An 18,375-nucleotide genomic window follows, 5' to 3' on the forward strand; every position below is an offset into this window, starting at 1 on the left:
GACCGTCCTGGCCTAAAGGTTAAGGCGTCCGGTGTATTCGTATCTTGCAATGCACCGGTGTTCTAATCCCGCCGGCGGGTATCAATTTTTCTAATGAAATACGTACTTATCAAATGTTTACGATTGACTTTCACTGTAAAGGAATAGCATCATGTAATAAAAATCAAACCCGCAAAATTAATTTTTGTAATTACTGGTGGTAGAACGTCTTGTGAGTCCGCACGGGTAGGTATCACCACCCTGCCTATTTTTGCCGTGAAGCAGTAATGCGTTTCGGTTTGAAGGGTGGGACAACCGTTGTAACTATACTGAGACCTTAGAACTAATATCTCAAGGTGGGAGGCGGCATTTGCGTTGTAGATGTCTATGGGCTCCGGTAACCACTTAAGATTAGGTGGGCCGGGAGCTCGTCCACCCATCTGTGCAATAACAAAGTAACGTGGGTTTATTAACTGTTTAGTATCTGTGAAAGTGCGAAAATTTAAAAAAATTAAACATAACCGCTGGACCTAGCTTTTCGAAGTCTTCGAAAAGGTCCACTGAAAAAAATCTCAGTATATAATCAGCATTTTGCAGAGATTATATTTTATCCCGTATTATCTGATCTCATTTCATTTCATTCCATGCCAATTGATTAATGCTTCAAATTAATCAAATCCATTTCACTCCATATTATCATTTTTCATAAAAAAAGATTAGGCTCTATGGCATGATATTTTTGCCTCTCTAGTTGGAAAAATAAAACTACTAAAGAAATACTCGATCGAAACGTTAAAATCCACTAATTTGTAACACGCACTCGCACAAATGTCATTCGTAGTACTAATTTCGGTAAAATTACTCGGTTACGAGATCACAACGTTAATATGAAGTCGCACTCACAAAATAACACCGAGTACGTTTGCCGCTAGGGGCGCTGTTCCAATCGCATACAAATTTGAGCAAACTGGCTCGCTAGTGAGAACGTTACAAAACTCGCACTAAGCACACTGAAAGTTATCCTATAATTTCAACATTTCTACACGTAAAAGACAAATACAAATTCCACTATAAAATATGAATCTCTTCTTCACACATTAATTGAGCCTACAAGTAAATTTAAGGTTACAAATTGCCCAGTCGATAAATATTTTGACTCAGCTTCATCAAACACGTTAAAATACATAAATAATTTAGAAAAAGTAAACTTCAAAAAAGTTGACTCAAATTTTATATTTCATACATATCTTTGACAATATGGTAGGTGAATTGCGGACGAAAAAATAAAAGGGTTTAGATTGTTTAATAAATTAAATTACAAGACCACACAGCGAAGATCACATCAGGCCTCGTTGTAATAATCACACAGAAGTTCGGAATTTCCATTTGCAACTTTAGCGTTCGCATACCCCGAACGTCTTACCGTACACAAAACCGTGATTATGGGTTTAAATAATGTACTACATTTCGAGAACCAATACATTTAATTGGCCATGGCTGAAATAAAACAAATACATTGGCCCCCCTCCCTTCAGCCAGATGTCGCAAGTAAGCAAGCCGTGTGAAGTATCCGCACTGGATAACGAATTTGTTTTGGCGCCAAAATCACACGATCGTCCTTGCCTTGTACAAAACGAAAGTAAAACAACAGAAATAAACAGGGTTATATTAAAATCATAATATGAAAATATTCAAATATCAGCTGAAAATGCATCCAGCCTTCTTCTGTTTATTAAATATTCACTACATTACTTTATACATCACCAATTTCTTAAGTAAATTCAGTTTTTGTACAATATAAAAAGAATCTTATATTATCATCTATGTATACATACCTACACGCGAGATGTGTATAACGCGCTCGCGTAAGTTAATCTTGATCTAACCGAGCGAAAGAAAATAAACGAGAAATCGTAACAAAATATTTAGAATTATTGGTAAAATTATTACAAGTAACTACACTATATTTTATGTTCAACATTTTATGTCAATATTCAATTATTATCTATACTTAATCGAGCCTATGATATAACATTATAAATGATGAAAACATTTTTCTTCGTGATATTATTCAACAATTAATCCATTAACAACTCTCATCCATTCACTCTTGCCTATCGAAAGGATATTAAAACTAATCTCAGTAACAACATAAGGTCCGTATTAATGACAGTCTCTGATTTTTTCCCCTTTGGGTTTCCGGCCTCTTTTCTTGCCGGAAGTGACGCCGGCGAGCGCCATCGCGGCGCGCTTCGCGATACAAGACTTGCAGAACCAGTCCTCCGTGGCGCCCGGCTCCTCCGTGATGCCCACGCACACCCAGTGGTACCAGCCATCGCATCCGTCACAGCCGATCATCGGCGAACCGTTGTCCGGTCTGCCGCACGCCGGACAAACCCATATTTTGTTGCCCTGTTCATCAACATAATAAGGGGTAGGGAGGGGTTCGAGCTTAGTGTCGGGGGGCGGGGCGGGGGCGGGTGCCGGCGCCACGGCCGGTTCCTCAGACAACGTTGCGATTTCGTCTTCAAAGTGCTCGTGGCCCTTCTTCGCCAACGGCTTGAACAATATCCTTTTGTATTTCGAATGACTCGAGGGCGTGCCCTTCTCGGGCGGTGAGCTGCCCGAGGGGGGCGGCGAGGGCTGAGGCTCTCCGTCTGCGAGGTGATTGTGTTTAGAATGTTTTTGTTTGGGTGGTCTAGTAACGAGAGCCGAAATCTGAGCTAACTCAGGCGAACGACTGTGCTCCCTGGACAAAGGTTCGTCTTTTACTGGACTGTCCTCTTCTTCTTTCTTCACTACAGGTTTTATATTTAATTTGAAAGTATCGGGCGAGCTTGGTGGCATAGGTGAATTAGAATTTGAAGAACTTATTTTCAACGTCAATTTCGGAACAAGACCATCGCCAATTTTATCTTTTTTCTTCTCTTTCTTTTCTTTTTTTATTTTATCTTTTAATTCTTGTTTTTCTTCTTTATCGCGCTTTTTCTCAGACTTATCTTTGTTTTTGTCCTTTTTATCTTTCTTCTTTTTAATTTTTACACCATCTTTGTCTTTCTTTTCTTTTTTATGGGATTTATCCTTCTTTTTATCTGTGTTTTCGGTGTCTTTTTCTAGAATAGAATCCGGTGTAGCCATCCTGACGGGAGGCATTTCTCTTACCGGTTCAGATTCAGGATCAGGTTTGGAGATAGGCACACGTGGAGGTATTGGTGGCGTAGGTCCTACAGGCCTGGCTGGAGCAGACACACGAGCTTGATTGAGTGCATCCCGGGGTGGCTCATGATGTCTAATACCTTCTGATTTCGGAGGATTCAGTTCAATTGTTATGTCTGGTTGTACAAGAGGCATTTTGAACAAATTAGCCTTGTGATCCTTATGCGACTTAGACTTGTGTTTCTGTAATATATTTGGAATGGTCTGAGATTTGTGCTTATCGTGGCGGTCCTTTTCACGATTCATTGAAGACTTATGAATACCTCTGTCCTCATCATTTTCTACTGCTATTACCTCCAAACTCGGTCGACGGAGCATTGGTGGTATTTTAACGGAAGAAGATCTCGATGATTGGGCAAAATTTCCCATAGGCATCAGAGGAGAATTCAAGCCTCCAGGTAAGAAACTAGGACCAGGTATGAGACCAGGACCACTGGTTCCCAAAGCAAATGGATTGTTTAATAAATTACAGGGTGGCATACCTCTTAGTGCTGGATTGTTTGCTAGACCAGTGAAGAATTCACTTCCTGGTATCAATCCAGGGTTCGGGATGAGACCAGGGCCGGGCATAAGACCTCTTCCAGGTGGCATTGTATGAAAAAATGGAAAACCAGCTGGCATTTGTGGCAATTTTGATTCATTTTTCTGTCTACTGATTTTATGTTGTTTCATTCCAGCCAATTTCATACTTTGCTTTTCAGCTTGTGCCATTTCATAGGCTAGCTGTTGTTGTTGCTTCTTCAACAATTTAGCTTCTAATTTTGCTGCTTTATCTTTCTTGTCTTTGTGTTTTTTCTCTTTTTTAACTTTAGGACTAACACTCGGTAGATCTTTGGGAAAAGGGGTTTGTAAGGACTTGTTGATTGATATATTAGGTTTAGATTCCAGTAGTTGTCTTTGCTGTGGTGTAGGGTTTCTGTCCAAAGAATCCTCATCAACATTAATCACTTCATTACTTCTTAAATCCATCACTTTAGACAAATCTACAGCACTATCGTCATTATTGTTCACAATTTGGTCTATCACTTCAGATTTCATTCTTGCATTTTCATTTGACTTATGAACTGAATTTTGATGTGATGCATTTTGCAACCTTGAAATAGTAGCATCAAGATTTACTTTATCATTTACAACCTCTGGAGTAGTCTTATCTTCTTTTGATTTGTTCGTTATTCTCTTAAATATATTAATCTTTGATTTATCAGGTTGAGAGGCCAATTTCTCATCTTCATCTAAAACTTCTCTCTTTATTTCAGTGTGAGGAATGAGAGAATTACTCATAGACTGCTGTTTAGGTGTGGTGATGGAATTAGATACTAGAGGAGATAATGAGATTGGAATTTTCTAGGGACCGGTATTGCATCTTCAACAGAAAGCCTTCTGGATATTGGTGACGGAGGATCCAATGGTTCCTGTTTTATGACAGGTTTTACTGGCTCTGGAATGGGCACCAGTACAGGAGGAGGTGCCATCTTTGCTCTTGAAGGAGGTGGAGGGGCAGCTTCAGGCGCTGGCATAGTTATATGATTATGGTGTCTGGGCTGCACATCCTTACTTTTTACAGGATAACCAGGAGGAAATTTATTTAATTTATTACTGTCCTTATTTTTACCACTTTCACTCTTATGTTTATCTTTTCTTTTACTCTTCATAATTTTACCATTAGGTAATTTATTTTTCTTAGATTTCTTATCAACTTTTTCTAAAATTGGAGGTTTAGTTACATTTGTATGAGAATTAACTTTGTGCTTTTCAAAGTGCTTTTCTGCTATAATTGTAGGAGGACGGGCTTCGGGAAGTTTACCTTCACGGGCTGGTGACAGAAAACCAGACATGGTCATCATCACACTACTTATTTCTCTCGTCCTCTCCTCTTCCTCTAAGCGTAACCGTGGCCTTTTACTATTAGGTAAAGAAACAGGATCAATTGGTCTCTTAAAAATTTCCTTTGGTTTCTCAGGACTGTCTGTGACAGATATTTCTGGACTTGTACATATGGTATTATTGCTAGTGACATTATCAATACCATTTTGATGTATTTCAATAGTGCCTGCAACAGCCGGTGTGTCTCTCTCTTTCTCTGGATACATAGGAGGCAGATGCTCATGCACGTGCATGGGCCTTGTGACAACTTCATGACTTCCAGGTTTTAAGAAGTTTAAGTTAGATTCTTTCGGTTTTGGGAATTTAACAGAGTTTACTGGAGGTGGAACAGGAGGCACACAACGCACATATTCAGCAAGCTCCGGCAAATTCACATTAAGGTCACGGAATACTAATCCTAAGTCATGTAAATTTGGTTCAGTCCTATTAAATTGTTCAGCATGCCTACTGGCTTGGATGCCAAGAGTTTTGATATATTTCTCCAGTACATGTACCAAAATGTCAAGTGGCGTAGAGTTTATGCCGTTCCATCCTATAGTTTGGCATATTTGCGCAACATTCCTCCGTAGTATCTCGCGGGCGTACGCCTCTGACATTATGACACCAACAACGTTATCTGGAACAAATGTTTATATCGGTATTATAAACATAAATCAGCATAATTCAAATGGCGTCGAAGCGAAGAAATGCTGTACAAGCATTTTCGATCACAGAGAATCATATTACAAGCCGTCAAAGTGGTAAAACAAGGAAACTCGTGATTTTTATACCTGCAAGTGTCCAGTAGTACAGAGACGTGGTTCTGAACTGCTGAAATTCTCAAGTTTTGTACATACATGTATGCTTAACTATGATTATATAAAGTCAAGGGTAATTTATAAAAACACACAAATCGATGGCAATATAAATTAACGAAGTGTTTACGTAAAAACTTCTCAGCATTCTAAAAACACAGTACCCCGTGCGCCATGATTGCATTTTGGGTTGTCAATGTCGAGTGTTGCTATTTGAAAATAAACAAATGGCGGTCTTCTTATGGCAGCGTTCAATGATACTAGTGATAGACTAAAATTGATTACAGGGAGCATTTGCTTTGCGACTTTATTCAAAGATGTTTTATTTATAGTTTCTTTTTAATTCATTTCCTTTCAATTAGTTTATTTTTGTTTAAATCAAATAAATAATTTAAAAAAAATTAAGCTACCGTAATCCTCATAATCGGTTAAGAACACAGATATTCCAGATAACTAATGTCTCTTCTTTTTCTTGCCGTTATTCCACATTATATGAGGTCAGCGCAGTGTGTCCTTTTATTATGCTGTATAGGGATTTGGCATGAGTTTTACGATGCTGGAAACGCTATTGTTATGTCAACGACAGCATAGTATTCCCAACATAGTCAGAAGAAGTCCGAAATTTGTCTTTTATGACACCCACGGATAGATATGGGTCGATCCAATTCTATGTCGGGAACCGATATTGAAAGATAATTTTGATTCAGAGCATGTTTAATGTATAGTTAATTATGGAAACATTGATGGGGATAGGTGACCTTCAGACAACATCTACAACGTAAATGCCACCACCCACCTTGAGATATGAGTTCTAAGATCTCAGTATAGTAAAGTATAGTTACAACGGTTGCCGCACTCTTCGAACGCCGAACCAAAACGCATTACTGCTTCACGGCAGAAATAGGCAGGGTGGTGGTACCTACCCATGTAGACTCACAAGGGGTCCTACCATCAGTAATTGCGCAAATTATAGTTTTGCGGGATTTGATTTTTATTACACGATATTATTCCGATTTGGGGGTCGAAGTTGCATAACGTCCGTAGGAGATTACCCACCGCTACCCTACACGTGACCCCTGGGTGGTGCTAATAGTGCAACAACCTGGCAACCGAACTGTCCTCCTGAGGATCTCCCGGTTCCAACTACACTGCGTCAATTATAAAACCCTAATCACAAACTGTAAATTTCAATTATAACCACGCAGTGTAAACGAATGCCATACGATAAATAAATAAATTCCTTCACCGTGGAAGTCAATCGTGAAAATTTCTTAAGTACGTATTTCATTAGAAAAACTGGTACACGCCTGTGGGATTTGAACATCGGTACATCGCTCAACACGAATGCACCGGACGTCTTATCCTTTAGGCCACGACGACTCAAACGTTTTAAAAACGATCATGCGTTTAATGATTGCAAAAATTGTGGTCAACACGATCTAAATGAACGTCTATTGACTGCCTAACGTCTGTACAGAGGTCTCTGTTGTAGCGGCCAAACGATGTTGAACCAGTGCTGTAAATTTTCTTTGAATCGAAATAAAAAAAGAGAACAGCAGTTTGTCAAATCTAGACTGATCTTAATGGTCGTAAAATTTGTATTAGAATGCTTGGTTGAATTATTTTCAATGTTTCTTCGTCTTGATACGCACCTTAATTAAAACAATATACTACGATAGACAGTACATGCTTTAGAGGAGAAATGTAGGAGACCTTGAATTCAACAAAACCGACAAGTGTCAAGGTAATTTCATCCTGTTAGGACAAGTTCGGAAGTCAGGGTTTTTGAACTCTGAAAATTTGGTGGTTCAAATATAAATTAAATTTAAATTTGTGAAGAATTAAACATGACAACATCATCCGAAGATGTTTTGCTCAGCGTGAATTGCGTACGCTATAAGAAGGGAGACGGGACACTGTATGTAATGAATCAAAGATTAGCATGGATGTTGGAACACAGAGACACAGTCGCAGTATCTCATAAATATGCTGATATCAAAAGTAAGTATTTTTAAGGCAAAATGTTCAATTATTACAATTTCAAAATGAAGCACCCGTTAATGCATCTTATGCTTATTGCTTATGTTGGTAAATACTTTGTTGCAGACACAAACCTTTTAAAATTAAGTACATTGAGATATCGTCATAACCATCATTAGGTCAAAGTATCTTAATACCAGAAAGTAACCATTACTGCCTTAACTTTTGTTACTTAGTCGTAAAAGTAGGGTACCATAATAAACCTTGTTTTAAATAAGTATGTGTAATGCTACCCAACTAGAACTAAATGATTTTGAATTAAAATTAGTACAATACATTTTTAGTTCACAGTTAGTAGAAATAAAGTTAGGGTAAACATAATAATTAACTTGTAATCAATTAAAATAACATAATTTTTTTACAATTTTAGCACAAAAAATTTCACCAGCTGGCAAGGCTAAAATACAGCTTCAAGTGGTTTTACATGATGGCACATGTTCTACATTTCACTTTGTTAACCCGGGTGGCCCAGAGGCTCAGGCCAAAGACAGAGATCAAGTGATGGTATTACTACAAAACCTTTTACCAAAGTTCAAAAGACAGATTGATGGTGAACTAGAAATGAAATCTAAGTGAGTCAAATTTATTATTAATTTACTAATTAAAGAAATCGTCATAGTAAAAAGTAAATTATATTTGTTACCTAATCAGTAAAATGCTTATTAAATAAATATAAGATTTAACTTAACTAGTACCTAATTAAGACAACTTGTGAGGGTCTTAATATGTACCAGCATGGTATTAACAATTTAAAAACCTGCTACACAAATAACTTGCTTGTAAAAACAAGTATCAGTACTTATTTAAAGTCAAAATAATGAAATAAAATAAAAGTAATGTTTTACTGTGAATTTTTAACAAAGAGAATGTTTAACTGAGAGCGAGATTGAATATAATTATATTTTAACTGTGGGACTATAAGCACTATTTCATTATTAGATATATTAAATCATAATAAGTATAACTTAAAATATCCTTACTTAATAATATTATTATATTTTTTATTAACAGATTGTTGTCATTGCATCCAACATTAAAACATTTGTACGAGGATTTAGTTATATCTAAAGTTATTAATAGCGAGGAATACTGGAATACTCCTACTTTGAAACAGTATACAGAATCTAGTAACATTAAACAGGAAGCTGGTAAGTTTAATTAAAGTACTATTCTATTTTGTGATAAATTTTCATACTTGAAATAGATGTAAAATGTTTATGCTTTGTTATTTCATCTCAGCATGACCACTGTCTAATGCAGAACATAGGCCTCTCCAATTGATGTCCAGTGCGGCTGGTCTGTTGTCACCTGCATCCAAATTGATATCCTAAGAAAAGTATTATGTTGAGAAATAATATAGTTTTAAATATTTATTGTGGCATTATCGTTAAGGTCTTACAGACTTAAAAAAAAAATTTTTTTAGCCCTGAAACAAATGCATTAATAAACTACTAGTGTGTTTTAGAAAATGTTAACAAAATCAGACTTAATAAAACTAAATTTCCAATTATATTCTAAAACTTTTTTATGTTTGTCATAAGGTGTGTCAGGTGCATTCCTTGCTGATATTCAACCACAGACAGACGGTTGCAATGGCTTGAAATACAATCTAACTCAAGATATCATAGATGCTATATTCAAAACATATCCAGCAGTCAGAAAGAAACATATTGATTATGTACCCAATAAAATGACGGAAGCTGAATTCTGGACCAAATTCTTTCAATCCCATTATTTTCACAGGTGAGTTGATAACTCATTACTACTATTTTTTTGTACCGTCTTGGTTGAGTGCTTAGTAACCATGACAAACTAATTACTGAGCTGGGTCCTAATTGAAGTCAGCATGGTGTTTCATGCATCCATAATACGCAAGAAAATATTTTTCTTATGGCTGTTACATGTTGAGCATCTATTTATTTATTTGAGTAATAAAACCAATATTAATTAAGAAAACCCAGTGTAAAATTGCTAGAAGGCACAATAAAAATTCTGCATATATCCAAAAGTGGGTAAATTAGAATCTAAATTCAGTCAACAGATTTCAGTACAAGATTCTACAAAAGTTCAGTGTTGCGTTTCAGAGATCGAATAGCTTCGTCATCGAGCAAGGATTTATTTGGAGAATGTGCTAAATTAGATGACCACGCTATTGCTTCAGCAATGAAACACACAACACTAGATCTTACGGTTAGTATAAAAAATTATATAATTCTAATAATTTCTGTTTAATGTTTTTATCTTCAAATATACATGAAAACCAGGTTGGGATTTTGATTGAACTGAAATCAAACAAATTCAACAAGTGATTCCCACTATTACTAACTGGGGGTAACTTCGCCCCTTAGTTTCGCTACGTGTTTAAGGAACCAAAATAATCAACAGTTGTAAGAAGAAAGCGATCCATTCATCATGTCCCAGGATATTGTACTTCCATGTGGTATAGTAAAGAATGTATAAATCTGTATTATGTGTCGTGTCTTAAACTTTTGAATACAGATAAGTCGAAAAATTTATTACATCATTTTCAAAACTACTAAATGTGCGAGATCTGTGGAGAGTGAGTTTCCAAGACTGAATTGTAATTGGTTGCGTTTATGTCTCTTTTTAGCTCGATTTTGATTTAACTGTCTGTACTTGTATTTGCAAAGTGTTAAAAGAAAATATGAACTTCATAGATTTTTTTATGTCAAGACGTTAAGACGCTAAACCTTGATTGAATTGAAATATTCAAAGTGTATTACAGGTTGATTTGAATAAGTTCATAGAGCCCGTTCCACTGTTACCGACTGAAGAAGAAGCTAGCAATGAGAAGGATCGATCTGATAATAATTCTATACACAGAAATATGATTAAACGTTTCAACCAACACTCTATTATGGTAAGATTTACTTGAGAGTATTTTGAATAGCATTTGATATAAGTTTACGTATATTTGTTATGTGCATACGATAATATCAATCACTTCATTCACAAATGAGTTAAAATATTCATTTCAATGTTACAGGTGCTCAAAGCTAGTCAAAAATCAAATTCTAGTAATAATAGTAATAGCAGTAGTAGTAAAACATCGAATAACAACAATAAAGTTATCGAAAACGGTGTCAAAGATACAAATGGTGTCTCAAAGAGACCGGCCGAACGCAGTACAGAACCGATAGAAAAGAAAAAACGAATATTAGAGCAGATACACTACGAGGATCTAGTTGCAGACCAGGGAAATGATGATGTACAGGAATTAAAATTGTCTAAGGTAAGCTTTGCTAAGAAAGCACAAGAATAGGGTCTGAGATAAAGTGTTATTGATAAGAATCAGTTAATTTGGTTAAATCTTCGAAAATGCTGATAGGTATAGGTTCTGAACTGATAGGTTCGATAGGTACTAGTGGTAGGACCTCTTGTGAGTCAGCGCGGGTGGGTACCACCACCCTGCCTATTTCTGCCGTGGAGCAGTAATGCGTTTCGGTTTGAAGGGTGGGGCAGCCATTGTAACTATACTTGAGACCTTAGAACTTATTCTCAAGGTGGGTGGCGCATTTACGTTGTGGATGTCTATGGGCTCCAGTAACCACTTAACACCAGGTGGGCTGTGAGCTCGTCCACCCATCTAAGCAATAAAAAGAGTACCACCACCCTGCCTATTTCTGTCGTGCTGTAGTTGTACTGAGACTTAGAATTCGTGTCTCAAGGTGAATTGCTACATTTGCTATTGATGTCTATAGGCTCCGGTAAACCCTTATCATTAAATGGACAGTCACCTCGTTCAACAATAGAAGCAATAATAAGAACTACTGCATTTACTTGTAGCATTATGACTAATAATTCTTTGGTAATGAACCGCGCTAACTGCAGTCTTTGATGGGATGGATTTGATTAAAAGCAATTTACTTTAGACACAAGTTTTGCTTTTCATGGACCATGCCTTGAGAGAAACTGGTGCCATCAACCATCCCATATCTGCATAGAAATTCATGGCATCAATAGATAGTGTAATATAGATAGTGTAATGTAAGTTGTAAAAGTAAAGCATGAAAGAGGAGTGCATGCGGCAGAGATGCGAATGTTGAGATGGATGTGTGGAGTGACAAGAATGGACAAGATAAAGAATGAGTATATCAGAGGAAGTGTGAAAGTGGCCCCGGTAAGCAACAAATTAAGGAGCGGATGGTTAACGTGGTATGGACATGTGATGCGTAGAGAGAAGATGCATGTGAATAGGAGATGTATGGAAATGGTAGTGCAAGGTAGAGGGGGAAGAGGTCGACCGAAGAAGACATGGATGGAGTGTGTGAATGACGATATGAGAGAGAGAGGAGTGAGTGTTGAGATGACGGCTGATAGAAGAGAATTGAAGAGAAAAATTAGCTGTGCCAACCCCACCTAGTGGGATGAGGTGGAGAAAAAGAAGAATAGATAGTGTAATGCCATACATATACCTATCGATCGTTTGTTACCTCTGGTATTCTTTGAGTAAGTGAATGCTCGAAGTGATCTCTACATTGTTGTTTGCTGATTATAACTTCTTGTTCTTGTAATCAAGGAGATTATTGTGAGGCATTTTATTGTGAGAATTAATAAATATTTTGTACAAAAAGTGGAACTTGTGAAAAAAAGGAATGAAGTTTATTTGAAAGATAAAAAAACTTATATAATTTCGTTTGCAGGTAGAACGATATTTATTAGGACCGTCGTATCAGATAAGTCAGACGAGTGTTCAGACGAGCCACCCGCCGCCGCTGTCGGCCTTGGCGTCCGTATGTCAGGTAAACCTTAAATATTATTCAAACTGTGAATTAATTTTAATTATTAAATAAATAAAAAATATGTAATAAAAAACCCTTGATTGTTGTCCATTTGCTGCTCAATTGTATTGGTTCGAATTAAAATTAGTGCTCTGTAAAACCAGCTGTTTTTTTCTAGTTCAATTAGTCTTAATATACTGCATTAAACATAAAATTTTGAATATTTTTAAATTTTCTAATCTGCATGATAATTTGTTACTCTGAGTTTCTTTATTATTCTTTGATCTTTGCTTCTTGATTGTTCTCAGTGTGGTTAAGTTATATTTTAAAACAGTCCATGACTACTACTTAAATCAAATAACAAAGTTTTGAATACATTTTAAAATTATTGTTAATATAAAAAGATGTACCACCAATAATAACACATAAGAACCAACTAAGTCAAGTTAGTAAATACTTAGACAATCAATTCTGAATCAATGGTGCTTTGTTCAATCAAAGAACAGATCCTAAGATATCTATCTAGCTATGGATTTAACATGTTAATGAAAGATTTCTAGAATGAAGATACAATCTATATATTACCCGAAAATTACTGGTAAAATTACTAGGTTGTGTGGAATACTAGATTCAGCGAAGCACGACTCTTGTTGGAGCCAGTGTTAGCAACACTCCCGGTTTGAGACCGGAGACCTCACCTACTCGCCCGATTACGCTGACATATCCTCTCAAAGCAAGCTTAGGTATGAAAAAAAAAGAAAGGGTGGGTACCTTGGTTGTCCATATTGACACGGTGATACAATAATAAACTGTTCTGGTTTTGTGGGTCGAATGATATTGTTACGCCGGCAATGGTAACGCCATCTAGCAGCGCCTAGTATCTAGCGCGAACTAGTAGCGCCTAGAATGCTCCAGAAGTACAACGCCATCTATTGTCAGATAGCGGAAACACAATACTAGAGATGTGTGGAATATTCTCGATAATTCTAGGGATGTGGTATTGGCTATAAAAGCGATGCAGGGATGGCACGCAGTCAGTCAGTAATCGGAACTACTCGAAGCGAAACAGCGAAAGGATCACCTGAAGCGAAGCGGCAGAAACTAATTGAGAGTTTTAAAGTGTTTGTTGAGTGATTTAAGTGTTGAATACAGTATTAACTTGTAATTCGGTAGAATTTTATTTATCCCGAACAAGCGCGTTACAATATGTCAATCGGCCTCGGTGGAGTGTCAGCTCATGATACCATGTTTGTGGTCAGGCGTGGTCGAGCGGCCAACAGTGCCAGCGGCCGGCGCGGGTGGGCGCGGGCGCGGCTGTGGGCGCGCTGGGGGAGCTCAGTCCGGGCGGCGCGCTCATGCGGCACCACCACGCCGCCTCCATGGCACGTGAGTCCACGCTCTGCTGTCTAGAACCTTTATAACTATACTGAGACCTTACAACTCATATCTCAAAGTAGGTGGCGGTATTATGCATACAAAGAAATTCATTCAAATCGATCCAGTCGTTTAGGAGTTCAGCGAAGGGGAAACTCTTAAACGGCTGGATTGATTTTAATGAATTTTCTTGTATGCATTTGGCTGGCGCCCTGGGTGGTTTAGATTCACAAGGCTACTTATTTATACTGCAACTAAACGGCTGGGATCGACTTGAATTGATTTTTGTGTGTGCATTCACAGGACAACGTCTGCCGCTAGTCACTATCACTACATAGTATAAAACAAAGTCGCTTTCACTGTCCCTATATCCCTATGTATGCTTAAATCTTTAAAACTACGCAACGGATTTTGATGCGGTTTTTTTAATAGATAGAGCGATTGAAGAGGAAGGTTTATATGTATAATAACATCCATTAAGTAGTGGAGAAATCAATAATAAATTACAGTTGCCGAAGCGAAGTGAGGGCGGGTCGCTAGCAATAATATAATTTCTCTCCAGAACTTATACCGGCGGACGTGAAGGCGGAGCTTCAGAGGCTGTACGCGTCGTGCGGCGAGCTGGCGAGGGAGCTTTGGCGCAGCTTCCCGCAGCCGGGCGCGCCGCCAGCCAACGAGCAGGACGCGGCGCCGCGGGCGACCATGTTCTACGACGCGCTGTTGCGGTTTAGGAATTTAAAACTTAGGCCATTCGAGGTGAGCGCGGTTCCAACACGTACACTCGTGGCGATAAGCGATTAACGCTTTATCATACATTACCAAATCTGCCGCGAAGTAGCAATACGTTTTTTTTATTTTTATTGCTTAGATGGACGAGCTCACAGTTCACCTGGCGTTAAGTGATTACTGGAGCCCATAGACATCTACAACGTAAATGCGCCACCCAACTTGAGATATGAATTCTAAGGTCTCAGTATAGTTATAACGGCTGCCCCGCCCTTCAAACCGAAACGCACTACTGCTTCACGGCAGAAATAAATGAGTGATTTTAAACTGATGTTGAAATTAATATTGACCGTAATTCCGTGCAGTTTCTTAGCCTTAACTGCTAAATATGACAACTATATAACACGCTAACAATCCAAAAAACTTTTCTCTTTAACTGTACAATGATTCAAGTCAGTTTCGTTTGTATGTTTCAGGAGAAGATGCTCCGTGACCTGACGCCGCTGGCGACGACTCTAACGAAACATTTGAACCAAATAATAGACACGGCCTGCGCTAAGTACGTGCTCTGGCAACAGAGGCAAGCGAAGATACGGTAGTACTAGCTGTAACGTTTCGGTACAGTCGGGAAGAAAATTGATAAATTTCGTTACGGGTCTGCCGCCTCTCTGAGACTCTGTAGTGGCTCGCAGCGCAGTTCGGCTTGATGACGGAACTTATTGGTAATAGATTGATAGGGACGTTTTATACGGTAAAGAGCCAAGAAAAAAATTAACTTAATTTTTTTCATTTAAGTTCAGGCATGCTAGGATGAGTATAACGAAAGGTTTCCGATTTTTATACTTTTCATGTTCTTCATAAGACTATTAAATTTGTATTATTACAGCATTATTGTATTATTGGGAATACATCTGCCAAGTTCGACGATAAAACAATTGAAATTCGTGAAGTTTTAATTATACTTATGGCATTACATGCAAGAAAACTTTTAATGGAAAAAGAAAATGCCCATTGAAAAGGTACATGAGTGTTTTTTGTTTTGTTATCAACAGTCGTCCCTAAGCATGCGGCTACTATAGGAGTCTATTTAAACGGTAGTATGTACTTTAATTAATTTAACTTATGTTTATGCACATAGTACATACAATATGTTTTCTAAACATTACTTTTACAAAATGTCGAATAATTTAGTCAGGTACGGATTCCCTCATATAAATTTTTTATAATATAATTGTGTGGAATAAATAACTTTATACTAATCGTTATTCTGATGGTTCGTCATTTTTGCAAGAAGCAAGTGTTGCTACCACTATAATTTATTTTAAGAGTGTTCATTGTTACCGTAAACAATTATTGTTATATATATATCCTAGATGAAAATGTGGTTTCACTGACTACTTCTTGTAATCTTGATGGTTCCTTTAAATTGTTATCGAATTAGCACACCGATTAATATGTTGATGGTTGAGAATTTTGCGTTCACATTACGAATACAATTTTCGATCAAGCCTTATTTAGCAATTTTGTTTTAAATGCTCACATATATTTACTAAGTAATTGTTAACGAAAATAACACTTGAAGATAGTGTTGACTGATGTGAAAACGAACTCATTCTAAAATAAAAGTTATCATTTTTCCCGACTGTACACGTCAGCCATTTTGTTAAGTAGGAAGAAACAAAATGGCGGCGTTACTTTGTTGTAAAATTAGAGTATTTTGATGTGACGTAAGAACTGATTTTAGTAATAAAATTGCGTTTCTTAAATTACGGTACTGCCTTACTGTGGTCTCCTTTAGTCCTAAACAATATAAATATATTTTATGTGTCGTTACGCATCACCGATTTCACCATATTATGTTCCTAAGTAAACGTGTATCTAAGTTTAATATTCCTAAGCATAAATCGAATTAAATGATGTAGGAAGGTTACCTCGAAGAATTTAATGTATGAAAATAATTATGTACAAGAAAGTGTGTGCTCTAAAGTTCGCCTTGAAAACAGATTGTGAGTTGTACAAATACAGAGATTTTATGAAATTGTCGTCACATCAAATTACTTATAAACAAATGTACCTTTAAAATGTTTTTATATAATAAATATAAATAAAAAATAATTCTGTAATAAAATGTTCTGTGAATACACGAATATCATGTTAGTTTAATAATTGTAACGTTTATTATTATTGTTTTATTTAAAACCAAACTAAATGACTCGAAATCAGTTGGTTGTGTAAAAAAACTAAATTTTTTTATGTCGATATTTGTATTGCAATGTTACAAGAAAATTCAATCTAAGAAAATATCGAAAAATTTCAGAACCATTAAAAGGTCAATTTAACAAATAGGGTAAACTGTACAATATTTGTTAAAGTAATAGAATGTAATCATAGGTTGTACTAGATATTAGTTCCCTGTTGTTTTAGTCTTAACCGACTGCAAACAAAAATATATTAATCTCAATAAACCTCAGCTCAGTCTAATTTTTGTGACATTTTGTTATGTCTTCATGTGATATTGATTATGTTATTTGTCCTCATTGTTACCATGACGATTATAAAGACGTTGGTCGCCAATAAACGTATGGGTTGCCCTAATTTAAATTGTTTCTTTTTAATATTAAACAAAAATGAAATATCGAATTCACATCTCGCTGGTTTCGAGTCATTCTAATAACATTGCATTTGAATGAACCAAATCCACATCTGAACGTAAATTTGTGTTATATTTATTAATGTATTTTACAATTATTGCATATCAGTGCTTTTTGATTGCATTAAAACTGCATCGGAATTCTTTTTAATTTGACACATTTGTTTTATTCGCATTTTCCCTAATAGTTACGTGTTTCGAATTACTGGGCTATTTTTAATGGTTGTAGGACCTCTTGTGAGTCGGCGCGGGTAGGTACAACCGCCCTGCCTATTTCTGCCGTGAAGCAGTAATGCGTTTCGGTTTGAAGGGTGGGGCAGCCGTTGTAACTATACTGAGATCTTAGAACTTATATCTCAAGGTGGGTGGCGCATTTACGGTGTAGATGTCTATGGGCTCCGGTAACCACTTAACACCAGTTGGGCTGTGAGCTCGTCCACCCATATAAGCAATAAAAAAAAAAGTTCCCTAATGGTTACGAATTACTTTGCTATACTAATTTCGAAGCAAGAACTTTAAACCCTTTGCACTTGACGCATATTTCGTTAGCGCGAACGATCGATCGAGACGATTTCGGCCAAATTAGGTTAACATTTACAGGTATGTATTTTAACAAAAAATTATGTAAAATTCAGTTTATTTATTTTTATGACAAAAACAACTCGATTTAAAATTTATAATCAGTCGGGCACTACACTATATCGGCGCCGTTTGAGCGTAAAGGATTAATATATGGTACAGTGAATCCTATTGTGACTAAATAAAAATCGGAGTCAAATAACACATTCATATGACCCCAAACTAGGATACCCTGGGTTTTTTTGTCCTAGCTATTCTGATAGTCTTGAGAGGCTTTTTCGGTTTTATCTTAACATGTAGGTGAGCCCTCGGGGCTCAAACCGGAAGTGCTGCTAATACTGGCCCTAGCAAGAGCAGTGCTTCGCAGAATCTGGATCGGAATCGCGACTCA

General features: G+C 36.9%; 2 protein-coding genes across 2 annotated transcripts; one reads left to right on the top strand and one right to left on the bottom strand.

Annotated features, from left to right (window-relative positions):
• Window positions 1-1,197: 1,197 nt before the first annotated feature.
• On the bottom strand, window positions 1,198-5,989 carry Taf3 (TBP-associated factor 3). The gene is given in 3 exon segments (XM_028171946.2): window positions 1,198-4,535; window positions 4,538-5,695; window positions 5,850-5,989. Coding segments are annotated over 2 exon segments (3,531 nt in total). The 5' UTR covers window positions 5,676-5,695; window positions 5,850-5,989; the 3' UTR covers window positions 1,198-2,142.
• Window positions 5,990-7,348: 1,359 nt separating this feature from the next.
• On the top strand, window positions 7,349-17,561 carry Tfb1 (transcription factor B1). Its single transcript, XM_028171998.2, has 11 exons — window positions 7,349-7,874; window positions 8,284-8,485; window positions 8,925-9,061; window positions 9,455-9,656; window positions 9,998-10,103; window positions 10,660-10,794; window positions 10,921-11,166; window positions 12,578-12,676; window positions 13,915-14,041; window positions 14,592-14,785; window positions 15,232-17,561. Exons 1-11 carry the CDS (start codon window positions 7,721-7,723, stop codon window positions 15,352-15,354), a joined length of 1,725 nt encoding a protein of 574 aa, XP_028027799.2. The 5' UTR covers window positions 7,349-7,720; the 3' UTR covers window positions 15,355-17,561.
• Window positions 17,562-18,375: the final 814 nt, after the last annotated feature.

Source organism: Bombyx mandarina, chromosome 07, assembly GCF_030267445.1.
Source record: "Bombyx mandarina strain Sakado chromosome 07, ASM3026744v2".
NCBI lineage: Eukaryota > Metazoa > Arthropoda > Insecta > Lepidoptera > Bombycidae > Bombyx > Bombyx mandarina.